Consider the following 22,867-nt stretch of genomic DNA (forward strand, 5'->3'; position numbering starts at 1 on the left):
CCCAGGGCTCAAGGTAGTCAGCCTGGCTGAATAAGTGGCCAATGTGTATGCCTGAAGAGGAATTGGTGGCAGATCCAGAACTCCTCCCATTGATTCTCCTACCCACCTTTTTGCCTTCCCTTCCCCATATTTATTAATTTAATCTGAGGTTGTTAATCTTGCTGTGTTTATTAAAAATAAAATAAAATGGATGCTTCTAAAAATATTTGTAACTATTGCATTTGATTTTAGAATTACTAGACCATGGTTATTTTGCTTTGTGTCTACATGCTTTAAACATCTACTAAATCCAGAAGGTGATAGAGCTAGATTCCTAGAAATAACTTTCCTGCTCTTCTCTTCTCCTTTTTTCCTGCACTAGCTTTGGAGGGGTTGGAAATGACAATTGGTAAGATGGAAGAGAAGCAGTAGTGCTAGTCGTGGAAAGAAACTATGCACCCCTTCCTCAACTATATGCTTCCAGTCTGAAGCAGAGAAAAGGGAAGGAACATCAACTTTAAATCAAGCTCGAACTATTAGGCAGTCCTGGACATGTAGCTTTTGAAATGAAACTGAGCTTTGGTACTAAAGAGATTGTACAACTTTTTCATACATAAACATTAACAGGAAAGACAAAACTGTCCAGGTTTCCATCCAGGAGTAGGGGGGAAACTAGACCTTCTGAATAATTTAAAGAGACTATGGAAAACAAAAATAAAATTGCTTTAGAAATACAACCCAGGGAAACGGACTTTGGCCCAGTGGTTAGGGCGTCCGTCTACCATATGGGAGGCCCGCGGTCCCATGCGCAGTGCTGATGCGCGCAAGGAGTGCCGTGCTACACAGGGGTGTCCCCCGCGTAGGGGAGCCCCACGCGCAAAGGAGTGCGCCCGTGAGGAGAGCCGCCCAGCGTGAAAGGAAAGTGCAGCCTGCCCAGGAATGGCGCCGCCCACACTTCCCGTGCCACTGACGACAACAGAAGCGGACAAAGAAACAAGACGCAGCAAATAGACACAGAGAACAGACAACCAGGGGAGGGGGGGGAATTAAATAAATAAATAAATCTTCAAAAAAAAAAAAAGAAATACAACCCATATTTCATACTCGATCTGGTTAATCATAATTATAGGTGCCTAGTGAATTTTTCAGGCAGGGTACCTTTTGTTATATTTTCTAAGAACTCAAAGCCTGAGACTATTGTTTTATTAAATAGTCTTATCTGAAATAACATTTAAAGAGTATAGAATCCTTGGGTAGCAGCATTTTCTCCACAGAATTCCGTAGGTTTGTTCCACTCTTTTCTGATACCAAATGTTTTGGAGAAATGGAAGCCCACCAAATTTTCTTCCTTTACAAGTAATTTATATTTTATTTATTTACTTACTTGTATACTTTTACTATTGTTTTTATTGCTGAAATTCACATTTTATTAAAGATATACTGAGATCTTTTTCATTAATTTTGCCAGGAGCCAAATTTACCCATTTCATCTCCAAATGAATGTATGTTTTTAAATATTGGTCATTTTCAAAAAGGAAACATTTCTTTATGTATTGAAAACTATAAAGCTTTCTTTGCTTAAAATGTTCACCACCCACCAGTTATCAAATTCTAGACATTGAAAAGAAATCCTTTCTCCCAATTCCTTTTTTTAACCTCAGTCTTAAATGGGATGAGGGAAAACATGATAAATTATTGATTCCTTTTTTTATGTGTGTGTGAGGCTTAAAACAACATTACTTACATCACATTTTCTGTGGGGCAGGAGTTCGGGAGCAGCTTAGCTGAGTGGTTCTGGCTCAAGGTCCCTCCGTGGTTGTAGTCAGGTGTCAACAGGGACTGCAGTCATCTGAAGGCTTGACTAGAGCCAGAGGATCTGCTTTCACCATGGCTTCATCACGGGGCTGTTGGCAGGAAACCTCTTCTGGACCTTGCCAGGAAATCTCAGTTTCTTGCCAAGTGAGCCTCTCCATACTCTGCTGGAGTGTCCTCTGACACAACAGCTAACCTCCCCCAGAGCAAGTGATCTGTAAACTAGGTATTTACCAGGACCCTGCATCTTAGACTTCTAGGCTGGGCGGTGGTGACGCACTAGGAGTTTTACATGCATTTTCTCACATACTATTAACAGTGAGCATTATTTAGAAGCATCTCTTATTCAAAGGTTAGATCTCTTATATCTTACTCAGCGCTTTCTCGTTTTCTGTGTATTCTGGGATTGTTTCCTAAATCTGTGTCTTCATCACAGATGCAATTTTGTGCAACGTCAAGTTTGTTATTAACTGTCACCAAAGCATATTTTCAGTTGACTGCCTTGTTCTGGTTTCCATTTTGCCCTTTCATTCTACAATCTATGACAGATATATTTCCTTCCAATTTTGTGCAAAAAAACCTTATCCTTTAAGTTTATGCCGCCTAACAGAACCACCTTCTATCTCTCCTTCTCTACAATCTCACAAACTCTGCATCACTCTCTGCTTTTCACCCAACACATAAGCATCTGGTTCAGTGTTTCATGTATATTCGTGCTGGCAGCATGCTGCAATGCATTTGTGGATGACTCATCCAACACTTCTCTGCCAAATCTAATACCATAGATGATACACTTCTTGAAATTTCTTTTTTTTTTTTTTTTTCATCTTTGCTGGGAGTGCTTTCTTCTCCCTCTCTGGCAACTCTTTCATGGTTTTCTCTATGATTCTCCTCTTCTTCTCATCCCCTAAATTGTGATGCTTCACCTTGGATATCAACTTTTGCTCCATGCAGTTTTATTGTACATATCTCCCTTGAGCAATATAATTATTCTTTTGGTTTCATCAATGACATCTCAAAATTATATGACCAACCATAGATCTGAAAATGTAATTGTGTCTAGAATATATTAAAAACAGTTACAACTCAACAATAAAAAGACAAATAACCCAACTTAAAAATGGGTAAAAGACCTGAGTAGACATTTCTATAACTTAGATATAAAAATGGCCAGCAAGCACATGAAAACATTCTCAGCATCATTAGCCATTAGGAAATGCAAATCAAAACCACAATGAGATACCACTTTACACACACTAGGATGGCTATAATCAAAAAAGGCAGGTAATAACAGGTGTTGGTGAGGATATGGAGAAATTGTAACTCTTATACTCCCCTGTTGGGAATGTAAAATGGTGCAGCCACTTTGAAAAACAGTCTGTCAGTTCCTCAAAAAGTTGAGCATAGAGGTAGCATACGATCCAGCATTTCCTTTCCGAGGAATATATTCAAGATAAACATGTTTGTATGTTAATGTTCATAGCAAAATTTTTCATAATATCCCAAAAGTGTAAAAATATCCATCAACTGATGACCAGATAAACAAAATTTGGTATATCCATACAATGGAATATTATTCAGCAACAAAAAGGACTGAAGTACTGATACATGCTACATCATGGACAAACCTTGAAAATGTTATACTAAGTGATGATGATGTGTGATTCCATTCTTACAAAATGTCCAGAATAGGCAAATTCATAGAGATACAAAAGAGATTAATGGTTGCCTAAGGATGGGGGGCAGTATTTGGGGGAAAATGGAGACTGAAAATTCTTTTTCACTCGTCCTTATGCCTCATTGCTCTACTTTTCTCTACAATCACCAACTCCTGTCCCTCTTACTTCCCACCCTATTAGCATGCTGAATTTGTACATTGGCCTTTCCTATAGGAGCTCATCTTCCATAATTCTGACAGTAATGTATTTTAAGTGTGTATAGACCATATTTTCTATATGATACACTCTAGGCATTTTAGAGACACAAATTTCTCTAAAATCTGGCTTTTACATCTCAGGCATTCCTCCTTCTGATTCCTTATATCACACATTGTGCTTTAATTACTGAACATCCTGTAGTTCTGTACAAACACCTGTGTGCCTTTCCTTATGTTGTTTCTTTGACCTGTAATGACTTTAATTTCTTCTTTGACTAACTTAACACATCCTTCAAGACTTAGAACCAAGTCTTCCAGAAAACCTTCCTTTCCCTCCAGGTTGTACTTGGTGTCCCTCCACTGTAAGAATTTCATTATTGTATTCTAATGAATGACAGAGTTAGGTGTCTTTTTGCTCACTCTAATATCTTTCAGAACAGATGACATTACTAGTTGTCTTTGTGTCCCTAGTGCATGGCACATTCATTCATTCAGCAAATATTTATTGAGCACCTACCCATTATGTATCAGCTACTGCTTTAGGCTCTGGAAATACCAAGGTGAATAAGACAGACGTCTCCATCTTCATGGAGTTTACAGGTTAGTGAAGAAAACAAACCAAAAAGTTAACTCATGCAAATAGGATAAAATTACAGATAGTGATATGTTACAAAGAAAAATGAAGTTGGGTACGATGATGGAGAATGATGAGGAAGGAAGATGAGCTGTCCAGGAAAACCTCTCTGAGGGCGTGACATTTGTGCATTAAGGAAGTAAGCTGCCTGAAGATTGTGGGGGAAGGTTTTTCTGGCAAAGGAAGCAGCAAGAGCAAAGTTGCTGAGAAAAGAGCAAGCCTGATGTGTTCAGAAAACAGAAAGAAGGAAAATATCAAAAGAGGTGATAGAGAGAACGGTAATAAATAGCATTCATGAGGCATGCAAGGACCAGAGAGTGCCAGGCTCCCATTTAGACTCTACTCTAAATGTGAGGGGAAGCGTTGGAGAGTGAAATGACCTGATTTACCTTTCTCAAAGATCACTTTGGCTGGCTATGTAAAAGGTGGGCTATATAAAAGGAAAGCATGAATGCAGGAAGACCATCAGAAGTCTACTGTTGTAGTCCAGGAGGAAATAACGCAGCTTGGATTAGGATGGTAATAACATAAGTGGCTTGAAATGGTCAGACTGGAGATGTATTTTAATGGCATTAACAGGTCTTGCTGTAATGAGGTGTGAAGTATGAGGGGATGTGAGGGATCAAAGATGCCTTCTAGGTTTTTGGCTTGAGCAACTGGAAAAGTAAAATTGTCATTTATTGGGATGGGTAAGGTGATGGGTGGAGGCAGGGACAGGAAACACAGGCTCTGTCTGGACATGTTAAGTTTGAGATGCTTATTAAACATCCAGTGGAGATGAGTTTCATGTAATTGGATAGATGAGTGTGGAGTTCAGGGGAGAAGGTCAGGCTAGGGATACAAATCCAAGAATGAACATCATTTGATGATATTTGAAGCCATGGGACAGAATGGGATCACCCAGATTTGAGTGTAGATGGGTAAGGGGAAGTCTTTGAATGAACCCTAGGGCGTGCAAATGTCTAAACGTGAAAAAGAGAAACAGAATCCAGTCAGGAGACTGAAGAAAGACCTGTAAAGAAGTGAAAAAACAACTTGGCACTATAGATGCTTATTGAACTGAACTATATCTCATGTTGTCTGTTCACCTAATAAGTTTCTCCTTCTTTACCAGCTACCTATATTTTTTAAACATTGAAAATAGGAAGCAAATACCATAAACCATATCCCTCTGTTTCCTGAAGCAAATCCTTGTCATATCAAAGCTTCTCTGCCAACTCCTTAGAATATTGCTTCCCATCCCTTGGCTATGGACTTTTTTCATAGAACCCACATTTATTTATTCTTTTACTTTTAATGTACTAAGCCCTAAAGAAAACATTCTAGACCTGGTAGTTGAGAATAATGAAGATACATGCACTGAGCTTAGTTGCATTGTATTGATTTTATTTTTTGTCTTTTTAATTCCAGCCAAAAATTTTGATTAAAATTTAACAAAATAACCACAGATAAGACTGCATCATTCAGACTTTGGAAACTACACAATTATCATATCATTTTGCCCCAGTCTTGTTGGGCTCTTAGAGTCAGACCATACCTTACATTGACATATTTACTGAAGGAAATGAATGGCACTGCTGTTATTCAACCAAAGAAGAGATAAATTCTGAGGAAGGTGTTTTTAGTTTTGTTTTTTTTAAAGATTTATTTATTTATTTATTTCTCTCCCCTTCCCCCCTCCACCCCGGTTGTCTCTGTGTCTATTTGCTGCACCTTCTTTGTCCACTTCTGTTGTTGTGAGTGGCATGAGAATCTGTGTTTCTTTTTTTTGTTGCATCATCTTGCTGTGTCAACTCTCCGTGTGCACAGCACCATTCCTGGGCAGGCTGCACTTTCTTTCGTGCTGGGTGGCTCAACTTATGGGGCACACTCCTTGTGCGTGGGGCTCCCCTACGTGGGGACACCCCTGCGTGGCAGGGTACTCCTTGCACACATCAGCACTGCGCATGGGCCAGCTGCACACGGGTCAAGGAGGCCCAGGATTTGAACCACGAACCTCCCATGTGGTAGATGGATGCCCTAACCACTGGGCCAAATCCGCCACCAGGAAGGTGATTTTTGTTGTTGTTTTGTTTTTGTAATAGCTATAAATTTGCAGATCGTGTAAAAGAACACAGTCCTCTATCTGGGCCTAAAATTCAGTTTGTTCTGGACTGAGCAAGGGGAGGCCTGGATCAGTCCCAAAGGTAGAGGTGAGTGGCCCTCACCACCTAGAGGCAGGATGGGGATGTGGCAGGGAAATGGAAGGGTAGGAAGGAGGTGACCCCACTCCAGAGGCAGAATGTTATGAGGGAAGGGGTTAGTAGTGAGTAGGATATTACGTTAGCAGAAACTAATTGCATGAGAAGGAATTAGTTAGGCAACAATGGCCACTGTATTTTTGATGGTCTCCAAATTGGACTTCTTTTTACCAGCTTTGTAACTGAGAGTTCTGCAAAACGGGGAGTGACCAAGCATCTCAGAACACAGTATCTTCTCTACTATCTGAAATGTGGCATTCTGGGAGTTACATTCTCAATGTAAATAGAGTGAGTTAAAAAACAGCAATTCAAGTAACCAAGCAGGAGGCCCACATTGAAGAGGGAAAGAAATGATGCTAAGACAGACTGGCAGACCTGGATGAAAAGAAAAGCAAGGAGCTGGAGTCACTCTGAAGCTGAAAGATTAGTAAGGTATAACTGAGGGAATGATGGTTGAAAGGACAGGAAGTAAAATATTGGAGCAGTATAAAGATCCAGGATGTGATCACTTGGGTTGGTGGCTGACCAAAGCACATGACGAAGGCTGTTTGAGTTGAGGTCAAGGAGCTGTGTGGGTGAGGTTTGGATTAGTAATCTGTGTCAGAATTGAAATCTACCCTGGGGAGTGACAGAGCTAGGGAAAGAGACCATAGGAGCCCGATGACAAAGTCCTCAGAAGGAAATGGTTATCATTACAGTAAATGACAATGCTTAAGATGTGTAAAGAGTTTCTATTACTACCATAATAAATCTGCATGAATTTAGTGGCTTAAAAAAACATTTTTGTTGTGGGCCAGGAGTCTGACATGGATTTTGATAAGCTAAAGACCAGGTATCAGCAAAACTGTTCCTTTCTGGAAACTAGAGGAGAATCCATCGCCTTGCCTTTTCCAGCTTCCAGAAGCCACCATTTCTCTTTGCTGATGGTACCCTTCTTCCATCTTCAAAGCTAGCAAGAGTGTGTAGAATCTTTTTCACATCAAATCTCTCTGACCTTCTTCCCTGGCCACACTTCCCTCTGACATAGCCAAGAAAGGTTCTCCAATTGTAAGGACCTATGTGATTAGATTGGGCACACCCAGATAATCCAGGACATCTAAGGTAGGTCCAAAACTTAATTATATCTGTAAAGTCCCTTTTGCTATGGAAGGTAACATTTTCATAGGTTCTAGGGATTAGGACATGGACAACTTTAGAAGCCATTATTCTGCCTACTTCAGAATTTGCCTTTAGATGGGAAACTGGAGAGCATATTGATGTACACAGGGATAAATTCAGTTCTGACCCTCACCAAATGAGAGTACCTTCTACCTATAGGCCCCAATTCCATTCTTCTAATACAGCATTTCCCAAAATCTGGTCTGTGGCATATTACTACTACAAGATGCTTTAAAAATAAAGGCTCTGTGGTTAAATCACTTTTAAGAAACTGTATACTTTGTATATTTATGAATTGTATTAACATATGAAAGATCTGAAAAATCCTGGAATAGTAAGTCTGTCTAATTTAACATGGGTTATCTGGGACTTATTTGACCGTAGAACTCATCTTTTTGAAACACCTATTAGCCCCAGCTTCAGTATTTCTTATAATGGACTTTGGAAAATGTTTTTCCAGGCAATACAAAAATGTCTACATAGGTCCAGGTATGAGGGAAAAGAGCCAACTTGGATTACTATTAATATCCCCATTTAATAAAAGAGGATGGAGATACAAAGAAGTTTGAGTTCCTTAGAGCCAACTGGGATTACTATTAATATCCCTATTTAATAAAAGAGGATGGAGATTCAAAGAAGTTAAAGCTTGTGCTCACTAGCATAAGTAGTGAATAGAATAGTCAAGATTTAAACCTAATCCAGACTGATGTTCTTAATCACCAGACTTGAGCTCATCTTTTCATACCAAATAAAAAATGCCCACTGGCCAGATTTTGTGCCAAATGCTACCCCTGATCTAATTGCCTGTGATGGGAGAAGGATCATGAATTACCGAACACACTAACTAAAGCTTTTTCTTTAGCAGAAGTTGTGAACAAGACAGTTTTAGAAAGAGCTGAAGGAGTGGCAGGGAGATATTAATTGACATGTCCAGTTAACTGTTAATTGTCTGCAGTGGAGACAAGAGTCACAGAATAAGACCACTGGAAATTCTCAGGGCAGACTCCAGGCTAACTTCATTACTGGCAAAATTCCAAGAAGGAAGGGGAGACAGCATCACCTAGTGGGAAAAGCAAGTGCTCTGCATTGAAGGAGATCTGCAAAACCTGGATTCATAATTAATCAACTTGATGAAAGCTCAGTGTTTCAATCTTCAAGTGGTAACAGTATTAACCTCACAGTGAGGATTACATGAGAGTATATATAAAGTGCCAGGCATGCAATAGTTGTGATTATTATTAATTCTTAAGTCCAAGCAGATCTTTTTCCAGGCTCTTATCCAGTCTCTTTCTCCTTGCCCTCAGTTTAATTCAACTTTGCAGAAAGAGAACATAGTTACCGCCTTCACCACCCAGTTCTTTCGTTGGCATGCCCCTCTTAATAGTTTCTGTCCAACTTCTAAGGCTTCAGGTAAATAAAGGCAAAGGATGACTGGGGATTTTCTTTCAGTGGGCTCCCTCGCTGGGCCTCCCCAGCAGTACTGAGCCCATCAGTGGCTCTCAATGAGGTTGGCTATTACCTCTTCTGACTGCTAGGGTGATGCTTTGCCTCAAAAAAGAGGGGTCCATTCTCATTCTGCCCCCATTAGCTTTCTAATGAGTAGAAACTTCTTCAAGAAGCTGGCATATACTTGTTTCTTAGCCTCCAGTTCTGATGCTATTTCTATTTCCCCTATTTTTAAAATTATCTTAATGGGAAACTGAGAGGGGAGCCTCAGGCTTGTTTGATTTAACCATCTTGCCTCCAAATCTGGGCCCCTGATTCTCATTCTAAAATTGTTTAGATTATCTTCCATAAATTACTACTTATGGGGATTACAAGGAAAAGTTGCATTTCTGTTTATAAATCTGATATCTTTTGCTAAATGATGTTTAAAATGTTCAGGGGATAATAAGATCCAGGTTCCTCTAAGTAAGAAATAAATTAGAGAAGTGCTGATAGAAAAAAATAATAATAAAGTTGTAGAGGCCTAAAGAAATTTCATCCTTCAATTTCTAGTTTCAGAAAGTTTCAGTTACAAAACAAAGTTAGCACACCTAGGCTGAAATCTCAGAACATAAGTCAAATATGGCTTTTGATAAGAGAAACTAAAACAGAAAAAGCCAGTTGGAGAAGGAAATCTATAATGCTAACAGAGGGGAAAGATTTCGCATGTTCCTTCTGAAAACGCACTTGAGCGTAGTTTTGGGCAGCAGTAAGCAACCCAGTTTTGAGAACCGGACTACCCCAGATAGTCTCATAGGTAAAACCCCAAACAGTTAGTGTTTGGATTTTCAAAAATTACTAACAGCTAAGTATAGTGACAAGCATACTTAACGTGCACTTACTTATTATTTTAAACCTTGCTATTCCACATGGTTGGAGGCAGCAACTAGAAATTCATCAAAGTGTTGCTTTTAATTAAGGAGATTCATTTTAAGGAAAATTAATTAATGGATTTTTAATGTTTCTTTTTCAATCACTTATCTGTGCCTTAGGTGGAGCAAATTCAGCAAATACAATAAAAGCTTTATACTAAGAAGGAAAGAATAAGAGTCTGGGTGGAAGTGTCTGCCCTGCAACTGCAAACCTCCTAAATTATAAGGAATGGCAGCCTGGGGATAAATGACTACCTTGGTGGGATTTATTTTGGAATAAGCATTGACAATTTCACACATCTTTTAATCAAACACCATTCTAATGTACCTAGCTGCCTTCTTATATATATATATATTTATTCATATATACATGTATATAATATATATACATATATAATATATTTAAAATTATATGTATATATATAATTTTTAAAACCTTTACAGTAGTGGATTATTTCTAAGCTAATTGAATTCTGATACAGTACTTCTCTTTTAAACTTCTCTTTTGTGTCATCTTAGCACAAACTTTTCTTCCAATTTTTTAACTAGTTAAATGTCCCAGGAGGAAAAGTGGTATAAACCAAACTCTAGCAAGGTTTAGTGGCACCATCATGGACCCAAACCAAATAGAATTGGCCCTGTTTGAATCCTACCAGCTGTATGGACTGGGGACTTATTTAATGTCTCTGAATTTCTGACTCCTCATCTATAAAATGAGGAGAACAATAGGCACCTCACATGGTTGTTGCAAGGGTTAAATGGGACATTTTATTTTAAAGTAGCCGACATATCACAGATGCTTAATGTATGTTATTTTCCTTTCCATTTTCCCCTTCGTATTTATATATACCAGGAACATCAAGTTCCTTTATATCTAAAGCTGATGCTGTTAACTTTATTAAGCTCGATTTTCCATTAAGCATTTATCCTTATTCATTAGGTAGGAGGACTGACGCACAAAGATATTAAATTATTTACTCAAGTTTAATGAATGAAATTGAAAACCTTTTTCCTCTGCTTAACATGAATGTGCCCTTTTCAGTATGCAGAGCTTTGTTGCATTTATTCAGACGCTATCGCTAAGTGCTTAGTTTGGAACACAGGATTAATGAGCCCGGAGACACAGTGTTCATCACCATGGCAACCAAACTAGCTTTGCCCTGTTCCAAGCTCAAAGAATGGATGCAGGGATGCTTAACTCTGGCCTGCAGCATAAGCTGGGTGTTCTTTTTCATATATCAAGCTCCCCATTGCCTCTTCCAATTACTCCCTGACTCTCTTAAAAAAAAAAAAAAGATAAAAAGAACATCACTTCTCCCTTGGGGTCCTGCTTTTTTAGCTATCCCAGCTCTCCTCCCTCCTTAATGCATTCATTCCCCCATTAGTTTTGAATATTTTGGCATCTGACTCATGTCGTTCCTCTCCATACAAATTCCTGCCTTCATTCTGAGTAACTTTAACAGCCACACGGACGACCCACTCAATGTCTCTGGATATCATTTTTTCCAATGACTTTCTCCTCCCTCTGACTTGGTGATTCCCACCCATAGTCATACTGTGGACTGAGTTACCTGACATTTATCAATTTCCCAAAATCACTAATTCACATACATCTTATTCTCTAACAATAGCCTGCTGCCTTTCTATTTTACTGGTTCAACTTCCCTAAAACCGTTCTTGGAACACATTAAAACCCCTCTGTGCTCTTTTGTCCATAAAGTTTTCCTTCCGTTACTCTCCTCCTATCATCTTAGATTTTTCTATTCCATCATTTCAACAACTTTGTGGCCAAAATCTGAAACCCCCTCCATCTCTTCACAGCACCCACCTGGTGCTATGAGTGAAACTAGAGTGGAGTGAACTCAATTACCTGCTATCTCAGGGCCCATACAAGCAGGTGAGTACTGTGTAGTGAAACCACTATAGGGAAGTCTGGTACCATGATAAAGTCAAACATGAAAACTCCAGTGGGCTTCCAGACTGCTCAACAACCCAGTGGTTCTCAGATTACCTGATTCTACCACTCTCCGCAATAATTATATCAAACCTTTCACACCTCTTCAAACATCTAGCCCTTCTCTCCTCACTCTCAAAAGATCACCTCACCTCTTACTTTACATAGAAACCACCGTTCAGATGGAAACTTCCTTAAAACCTTACCACCATACACATCAAGCCCCTCCTTCTGTTTTTGCCTCTATTATAGAACATGTTTTCTCTCTCTAGAATCAGTTCCTCCACATGGGCTCCAGATCTCATTTCAGAGCCTTCTCAGAATCCTCACACTAGCCATTATCCCTACCTCATCTGTCTTCAGTCTCTGCCTTGTTAATGGATCTGGTCATCTGTTTTTAAAATGCTCAGGTTTCTGTCATCTAAAAAATTCTCAAACCCTCTGCATGAACCTTATTGCCTCCTCATCACCAATACTCCTTAAAAGGCTTGTTCATGCTTACTGCCCCCACCACTTTAGTTATCAATCCATTTTGGCTTCTACATCCATCACTCAGCTAATTGTTACAACTCCAATTCCTTCCAAGTCACTAAATCCAATGGAAACTTTTAACCCTCAATTTACTTGATGTCTCAATAGTATTTGACATGTTTGATTCCTCTCTCCTTCCTGACATACTCTCTTTCAATGGGAAAAGAAGAAACCTGTGCAACAGACCATGAACCAAGAGTCATTCTGCCCATAATGGTAATGGAATTAATCTAGTTCAAACACATTCTCTTGCCTGGTCATAGTACTTGTTATTAATTGACTATTCAATAACTATTCTACAATCCATAACCAATATATGAAATGCACTGGGCCATACTGAATAAACCAGGCTTTTCTCTTATGAAATATAGGGTTTAGTGAAGAAGGCAGCCACTAATCAAAGGATTAAACAAATAAAATATGTGTCATGAAATTACAGTATGCTATGGAAATAAGGAATATAATATAGGAGTCTGAATTTAAGGGAATTAGGGAATAATTATCTTCATAAGTGAAGCCTGAACTAAGGCCTTATTTAGGAGTTAGCTCAGCAAAGATGAGAGGGCAAAACCTTCAAGAGAGCATATACACAACAAAATATACAAAGACAGGATTTCCAGGTTAAGATGGTAAATTGAAGATATGCATCTACTTTTACTCTCTCTTGAGCCCTACTTGAAGGACAGTAAAATTATTTTTAGAAGGCATAAATCCACAAGAACAAGGAATATAACAGAAGAGGCACCTACAATACAATTTGAAAAGGTATGCTTGAGAGGGAAATGGTTCAACATATCCAAGGAAACTCAATCTTAAGCTAGCAGTAGGGAAAACCAAGAACTAATGCAGTTATCATTACAGAATTCCAAAAAGGCTCAGGAATTGGCAACACTAAATACCTATAAATGGAGATAAGAAAAAGGGCAGGATGAAATAAAGAGAATTAATTTAAAGTCTGTTAAAAAGCAGTCATGGGGAGCAGATGTGGCTCAAGCAGTTGAGCGCCTACCTCCCACATGGGAGGTCCCAGGTTTGGTTCCAGTGCCTCCTAAAGAAAACAAGCAGACAGCAAGCGAAAACAATGAGCAGAGTAATTCATTTTAATAAGATATAAAGAAGTCTCAAATAGGAATTTGATTATCTGAAAGAATTATGGCCTAAATGGAAATTAAATAACTAAACCAATAATTAATTTCATTCTTAGAGATTATTGTATCCAATAGTTAGAGCTGTAATATAAAAATTAGAATTATGTTATCATTAATTTTTATTATATTTGAATTATTTTTTACATTTATGAATGTCTGTTGCTATACTATTTATTTTTTTATAATTGATTATATTATATCTAACTTGACTTGGACTCTTGTTTAAAATTTGTAATATCTTTCTATCGATTTTTCTATTTACTTTACCATTTTACAATGAAAGACTTTTTAACAGCTAAAAATAAAAAGCCATTGATTATATACTTTGGATAGAGCACATGGCATGTAAATATATCTCAATTACACTGCTTAATAAGCAAATAAACAATTGTACAAGAATAGCCAGAAATAGCAGAGAGATTGAAAGGTGAGGAGTTTTCTTGTTTGTCTATTTTTTGTTTATTATTATTATTGAAATAATGAAAATGCTTTAATAATGAAGTGATAACACACAACTATGTGATTATACCATACATCATTGACTATACACTTTGGATAAACTGTATGCTTTATTAATATGTATGAATAAATTGATTTGTTTAAAACAACAACAACAATCAGACAAGAAAAAAACAACAAGCAGACAATGAGCAAAAATAAGCAACAGGGAACAGATGTGACTCAAGCAGTTGAACACCTACCTCCCATATGGGAAGTCCTGGGTTTGGTTCGCAGGGCTTCTTTAAAAAACAGACAGACAGACAACAAACAGACAAGAAGCAACCTTCCCCCCAAAAGAAACAAGACAACCAGCAAATAATGAGCAAAAACAATGTGCATAATGAGCACAAACAAGCAAACCAATGAGGGAGCCATGGGGGCAGGATAGGCAGTCATAATCCAAGGTCTGTCCTCCCCTGCATTTCACAAGAAAACTTCCCCTCTGCCTTCCTGGCAAAGACTAAGACGAGTGCTCTGTAGTGTGTGAAACAGAGGGTCTCTATACTTAGGAATACTAGGCACAGTTGAGAAAGTGGGTACTAGAAGGATTAAGTGAACATTTGCATCCTGCATACCCAGTTCTCTTTTACAACTTGGCAATCAAGCTTCAACCCAACAGGAAAAAGTGAGGCAGCTTTTTCTTTAGAGAATATGACCCACCTAAAAATAAAGATCTAAAGATAATATGCCAGAAATTCCTCAAGAAAAATGTCTAGCCAGATCTCCATTCAGTGAAGATCAGAGTCAAGAAGCTTCCCTAGCCCAAACCCCCATACAGTAAAATCCAAATAAGATTTTAATCACTTATTCTTAATGTAGGCAGCCATTCGAGAAAAAACTAAGGAAAGTCTCTAATATGATAGATTCAAACAATGTGAAGAAGACAATCTGGAGTAAATCTCCTAGAAGGTAGAGCATAAACATGAACTATATAACAGGAGCGACATTATAAGAAATTAGAGATCCAGTCCAAGAGGCACACTTCCAAAAAATAGCACTTCAGGAAAGAGAGGATACAAAACAGAAGAAAAGAACTCATGAAGGAAATAATTCAGGAACATTTCTTAGAATTGATGGGCATGTATTTGGGGGTTGAAATGTACAGTATAGTAGATGAAAATAAATCCACCAGGCTAATCGTAATGAAATTTCAGGATACCAAAGACAAAGAGAAAATTCTTAAACCCCCAGAGAAGAAAATAATAGGACACACATTATAGATGAAGAAATAAAATGGCTTCAGATTCTTCAGCAGCAATACTGGAATCTAGAAGGCAATGGAGCAATGCCTTCAGCTTTCTAAAGGAAAATGTTTGTCAACCTCGAATTCTATACCAAGTCAAAATAGAATAAATGCACTTGAGGCATTTGTGGCTCAATACATTCTTTTTTTAGGAATCTATTAAAGGATATATGCAACCCAAACAGACAATCAACAAAGGAACAGGAAGACCCAGGATACAGAAGACAGGAAACCTAACACAGGGGGAAGGCAAAGGAGCTCCAGGATGAGGAGAAATGGAGACTCTGGGATGACAATGATATACCAGATGCATGCTAAGCTAGGCTTATTTGGAGCAGGTTGGAGGCTCCAGAAGGGAATTTTTCAAGAAGATGAAATTCAAAGAACGACCATTGTGTTTAAATATTTTGAGAAAAGTTTAAAGCAATTGGTAAATGTTTGGGGTTAAAATTGTGATGAGTACTTAGAAAACTAAGAAAGAGAATAAAACAAAACAATGGACCCCAAGAAAAGCAAATCACCGTACAAAAAGGAAATTTGCAGTTAAAAAAGGAAAGGGGCTGTGTGTGTGTGCGTGCGTGTGTGTGTGTGTGTAGGGAAGTAAATGAGAGGGAAAAGCACTAATGTTCCTTATGGCAAATCAATAGATTATCATGAACTGCTTATCTTGCTACTCTTGTTTTCAATTTTACACATAAATAAATGATTTTTTCTTAGCACTACAGAGGTAAATACTAAACTAATCAACTAAAAGGAGGGAAAGAGATTGTTTCTGAGGAAGAAGTAATTGAGAACTAAGTTTTTCATAATAAACCTTGGTATGTATCTTTTTAATGTCCTTTATAATAAATTTTTATATTACTACCACCACTTTTAATAAATATATTTTTAGGTGCATTAAATTTCTTGTGATATTAGAAATACATCTTTTCTTAAATCACAATTTCAAACTATTTGTTTCTGGTATACAGAAATACAATTGATTTTTGTATATTGATCTTAAATGCAGTACCTCTGCTGAATTCAATTACTAATTCTATTTGACCATGGATTTTCTTGGGTTTTCTATGTAAACAACATATTGTGTGAAATAATGTCCACTTTTCCTCCTTCTTTTCTAATCCTCATACATTGCATTTCTTTTTCTTTTCTCTGTGCTGGTGAGGACCTCTAGGAAGAGGCTGAAGAGAAGTGGTGAGGGCAGCACACTTGCTTCATTCTGATTCTAAAGAGGATGCTTCTAAAATTTCACCATTAAAGAGACCATAGCTCTATAAAGCACTGCTTAAGGCAGCGTTTGCCAGTGTGGTATGATTTCATGTGGGGCATTCTTTACGAGGTGGGGACACCTGCTGCCTGACCTCGTGTGAGATGTAACCTGAAAACTAATTTCATATTCACCCACTTAGAGCAGAATGACTGGAGACAAAGCTCCTCAGGACAAACAGCCACCAGAGAGTCATTTTTGCCATCAGAGAGGAGAGGGTCTCTGGGCAAAGCAAGGTCAGTATTCCATTGCCCACTATTTACAGTTACTCTTACCTTCTATTTATGACAAAGGATTTTGGTTTGCAATCTTTAATTTAATAAGTGAAGTCAATTTGAAGAAAATGTTAAGTTAATATGGTACAGGCGGTATCTACAGTAGAGCAAACGTGGCAAAAATCCCCACGGTAGTTTACAAATGATTAAATGCATAAAATTCACACTATTGCTGTGTATAATGTAAGTAGATGGAAAGATGGAAGGCGGCAGACTGCATGGTGAGAGGGCTGTCTGTCAAGCAGGTATATCTATTTCCTTGAACAAAATGAAGGCCAATGACATCTTGCCTTACTGTGTTCTGCTTCACTGAACAGGGCATTTCCTAACATGCAGGTGACTTGTGTCATTGTCACCCCAAGTAGCAGGGGACAGTCCTTTAAAGGTATGGTCTCCTTTACATTGCCCTCACGCTACATTCTGCTAGGAAACATTTGAATTTTTATGGTTTTCTTGCAGGAAGAAATTTTTCTCCTACTATCAGGATTTGCTTCATGCAGAGTAAAGCAAGCAACTTCCATTTTCCTCTTACAAAAGGGAAGAGGTAGAAATAATATGCTGCTTTTCAGTCAGCTAAACCTGACCTGACTCTCTCTATTCGTAGGTAAATGCAGGATTCACAGAGAGGACATTTTCACTGAGGTAAATAAGCCCTCTCAACTGATGAACACTATTATACTAATACCAAAGGAAACAAAGGCCAGATGATGGGGGGTATTAAGTAGAAAGGCAAACAGAAAAATAGCAGACAAAATCCAGCATGGGGACAAAGCAGGCTCTGTAACACTGAAAAAATTGGGGAAAATCCTTTAGGAGAAAATTGCATGCAATTTTTTAGCCTCAATTAGCCTTTTCCACAAAGAGCACTTTTCCACAAAGAGCCCATTAAATAGCAAACGGAATTACATCGGTTTTCAGTTGCCATGGCATTGGTGTTTCCTTTAATGGACTTCTCTGATCCTGAGTTTAATGTTAGCCTGACTTATTTTCCTGGTCTGCAGGCTGTCTCAGTTCCCTCTGTCCAGCCATGGAGTGATATATTTGACTTCTTCCCTAAGTGCCTACGACATAATCCAAAGGAGAGAAAATCCAGCCTTCAACTATTCGCTAGAGACTGAAAGGGTAAAACAGACCAACAACAGCACTTTATTAACCATGAACATAATAGTTTTCACTTATTAGATGGCAGTGGGTCCCATCCATGCACTTGCAGGTCCTGGAGCCATTCCGAGATCATTCAGTAACCGTTTATTGAGCACTTCCTATGTGACAAGCACAGTCTACAGGCTGAGAATATAAAAATGTGAAAGAAAGGATGCAAAATGTTCACAGTTTTCTTGAGTTTCCAGATTAGAATATCTACTTTCAAATACCTCATCCCTCCCTCTATTTCTCCATCCATAAAATGGGTAAAATTTCCCTTAATATTTTGATTCACAGTTTTATTTGTTTTGTTTTAAACAGACTGGACAGTTATCACACTTAAAAAGAAAAAACATTTATTTTCTTAGGAGTAAAGATTAAAATGAATAGATTTGCTTTTCTGAAATTTCTTAGTTACAGATAAATAATAGTGATGATATCCAGTTTAACTCTGATAATTTGGATATTATTTTCTAATAGTACACAAATTTGTGTTTTTTCAGTTTTCCAGTGAAATAAATGACTCTCAGAGGGCAAAAGAAGTCATTTTTTTAAGGTTCCCAATACATTAAAAAATGAAAAAAGGCCAATACATAGTTTTTTATGTGATGGTATATTTTTAATATTTTACTTAATCAAACCTTCTAATGAAAATATAAAGTAAAATATACTAGACCTGTACTATTCTGAAGATTCTTAAAGAATTAATAGAAATTGTCTTAATTTTTAGGGTACTTCAGATCATGTGATCAAGCACAAGTCTAAAGGTACATGAAAAAATGTTGCCTTCTTGCATTCTCATCAGCTATCTCTTTGACTCTGTGTTTAACCTTGCTTAGAGAAAAATCTCTAAAGTTCAAATTTGAGGCTATTAATAAGTGAGAGCCCTGGCCCAAAAGATCCTGCTGCCTGGGATTAATCCTTACAGATAGAATTTCTGAGTTAACAGAGGTTTTAAGCTTTTGATATGTGTGGTCAAATTGCCCTCTAGGTTATACCCCTTTACACATCATTAAAAATATGCGAGAACAACTGCCTGTGTTTGTCAGCATATGTATTATCATCTTTTGTGTCCTTGCTAAAGTAATAAACAACAAAAACATTTAATTGTTATTTTAATTGGGATTATGCTTATTTGTCATTTATATATTTTTTTCCTGTCCATCATTTTTGTGGAGTGGGGTGAGGTGGGTTAAGTATATTTTACTTTTTTATTTTATTTTATTTTATTTTTGGAGGTACCTGGGATTAAACCCCACTTCATATACCTATTCACCCAGGAGAACTAACAAAAGGATAATGATGATGGACAATGTCCATCCCAAAAAACAGAGAGTATCTATAACTGCAAGCAAAATAGTTCCATCCATCTGCCCCATGTGTTCTAAGCCCCCTCTCAATCAGAAATAATATTGACATCACCATCCCAAAATCCTCAGGTTTGAGAAATGAACAAACATAAGGGGTGAATGCAACTATAGACCAAAGTAGGTTTATCATTCTAATAATAGAAGAACTTGTAACACCGACATAAAGACAGTGGTCATTAAATGTTCTGAGGGGAGGGAAAGGGAAGAATAGGTTTAACATGGGGCATTTTGGGAATATTGGAATTGTTCTGCATGATATTGCAATGATAAATACAGGCCTTTATACATTTTGTCAAAACGTAAAAAATTATGTGATGCAAAGTGTAAACCATAATGTAAATTATAGACAATAGTAGCAATGATTCATTATTTGTTTATCAATTGTAAAAAATGTACTACACTGATGAAAGATGTTGTACTTGGGGAAAGTGTGATAGGGGGAGGAGGTCAGGTATATGGGAATTCCCTATATTTTCTATGTAACTTTACATCATCTAAAACTTCATTAGAAATGAAAGAAAAAAAAACTGATCTAGGGGGATTCACACTGCCTGATTTCAAGGTTTCCTATAAAGCTACAGAAGCCAAGACATTGGCAAAACAACAACAACAACAACAACAACAAAACCACAGAAATATAGATCAATGGAACAGGTGAGAATCCATAAGTAAACCCATACATATTTGGCCAAATGAATTTTGATTAAGATTCCATATACAAAAATCAACTTGAGCTGAACTATTGGGGAACTTTTTGAGATGACTGTAGTGATAGTTTCACAATTCTGCATGTTTATCAAAAATTGTATAAAAACTATACTTCAATAAATCTGATTTTAAAAAACTGATCAAATGATCTCCTTCCTCAAGTTTTCCATCTTAATAAATGCCACCACCACCACCCATTTTATAAAGCCAAAGAGCTAACAACGATTCTCAAAACTTCCTTCTTCACCCGCCCCCCCACTTCTACACACACATTTAGTCCATCTCCAAATCTCATCGATTCTGCTTCCTAAACACATTGCAAACCCATTGTCTAATCATCCTATCCAAACTTTCACCTTAGTGCAAGCCATGATCCCCTCTCCTAGACTATTATAACAGATTCCTTGCTGGTCTCCCTGCTTCCATTTTTGCCACCCTCCAATTCATTTGCTGCATAACTCTGGAATGATGGTTTTAAGTGAAAATAAATCCCTGTCATGTTCATGCTTGAAATTTTTCAGAGGTTCCATATACAAACCCCATATTTTGGTCCCTCAAGGTCCTATTATGATCTAACACATCTAATGTCTTGTGGTACTCTCCTTTCCCCTCTTACCCCTCCACTCCCACCCCACCACAGTACTCCATCTACCCCAGTCCTCTTCCATTTGTTGAATACTCCAAGTTCTTTGCTCTCCTAGGCACTTGGGATAGGCAATTCCCTGTGCCTAAACTCCTTTTCCCTTGGCTCCTTTTTTAAATGACTGGATTCTTCTCATTCTTAAAACTTCAGCTTAAATATCACGTCCTTAGGGAAGTCTTCACTGAGCACACATTAATAGAAGTTCATTCCTGATGTTCTTTTTACAGCTCCTTGTTTTGCACCTTCATAGCACTTTTCCCAATTTATAATTACATATTTATGAATTTATAGCATTAATATTTATCTACCCTGTTAAAATATAAGCTCCTTGTAGGCAAAGCATATTTTTTCTTCTCACTTACTTAGCCCATTACCTGATACAGAGTAGGAACTAAATAAATATTTGTTAAATAAATGAGTAAATTAACAAACCCACTGCAATTAAACAAATAAGATCCCAATATGATCATCACTGGGTAATCTGGCTTCATAGAACTAAATTTATATTATAATACTATTATATTATAAATATAATATGTATAAATATAAATATATACATGTAAGATTTAATGCATGAGGACACCTGCTACATTGCCTAAGATAAATAAAGATCATCAAGGTTCAAAACTGTGAGTAGACAGCAGATAACAATACCTGCCACCCAGAAAGGCTTACCTCTCCAAACCAACTGCTTAGCACAGAGAATGGAGCTTGGAGTTGTACAGAAATGCAATGCTGTATGTCCACTTAAGGAATAGGAATTGAGTTTTGCTCCATGATCACAGAGGATCTTAACGCAATCCACGTTGGCCGTTTCACAAGCCACATGAAGAGGGGTTTTCCCATTGGGTCTACAGTTGATTGTAGCATTGTGGTCCAGTAGCACCAGAAGACATTCCACATGTCCAAACAAGACAGAAAGATGTAGGCCAGTTGCCCAAGAAGACTTTAATTTATAACTAGGCAACCAATAACCTGAACAAGAAAAGGAAAGGGAATTTAACTTCTTGACTTAGGAGTTCTCCCTATTTGGGGTGATTTTAACAGTATTTTACTTTGGTCACATTTATAAAATTGGGGGGTGGGGAAATTTCAGACATTGTTAAACTAGTAGCTAATGGGTCCGCAAATGTTTTGTTTAGTAACACATGTGGATATAGTTAAGAAGGACAGCTTTTCTCCAGTTTATACTCTCTATTACTTGCTTTTATTTTGTTTATTTACTTACCTGCCTGGCTCTTGAAGGCACTGGAATTTGGAATCTTTATTTACGTGATTATATTTTACATGGTGAATTACATGACACATTTCAGGACTTTTTTTAACTCCCAATCATTGAGGACTTATATTGAATGATTCCAGAGCTATTAGTTACAGGGTTGTAATTTTTATTCCATCGTGGTTCTTTTTCCCTGTAGTTCTTATTATTGTCAATCTAAGGAAGATAAGCATGTGTTTAACATTTAAAAGAAAATTTTCATGCCAAGATATTATTTCCTGCATATTTATATAATACCTTTTTTCAAAAAAAATGAAATAATTCACAGATTTCAGACAATACAAGATTTTTTAAATGATTTAGAAAAAATAATTTTTAAAAATAGGAAAATAAAAAGAGGTCAAGGGTAAGATAGGTAAACAAAATATAACCCATGCACTGAATGCTAACTGGATTGCAGATTTGTCTTTGAATTTCCTAGCAGCCAATGTAAACAGTAGTATGATGTGCCACACAATTAACTGCGACCACAAGTTAAACACAAATTAATTGGTCAGGAGAAGCATGGCTGGTCCTAGACTTGAGATCTTGGATAAATGTTTCCTATTACTTGTTGGAAAGGTTCACGTCCTCACTGTTCTCTTTTTCCTCTGACCTCTGACTTCTATTAACTGAGCTAGTCATTTTTCTGCAAGTTTCCAATGATTGCTGACTTTATAAACCTCCTTTCCCTGTTAATATCTATAGCCATGGAACTTAAGCTCACTATGAGCAGGGAAGGCAAACAGGTACAGAAAGGTAGAATACTG

General features: G+C 37.5%; 1 protein-coding gene across 1 annotated transcript in view; it reads right to left on the bottom strand.

Annotated features, from left to right (window-relative positions):
* The window catches only part of ASB4 (ankyrin repeat and SOCS box containing 4), a 77,467-nt gene that overhangs the window by 45,872 nt on the left and 8,728 nt on the right, over positions 1-22,867 (bottom strand). Inside the window, exon 2 of the mRNA XM_004470731.2 lies at positions 21,515-21,814. Within this exon, the coding sequence (XP_004470788.2) occupies positions 21,515-21,814 (300 nt within the window). The remainder of the gene's footprint in view (positions 1-21,514; positions 21,815-22,867) is intronic.

The sequence above is a fragment of the Dasypus novemcinctus genome, chromosome 5 (genome assembly GCF_030445035.2).
Source record: "Dasypus novemcinctus isolate mDasNov1 chromosome 5, mDasNov1.1.hap2, whole genome shotgun sequence".
In the NCBI taxonomy this organism is placed as follows: Eukaryota; Metazoa; Chordata; class Mammalia; order Cingulata; family Dasypodidae; genus Dasypus; species Dasypus novemcinctus.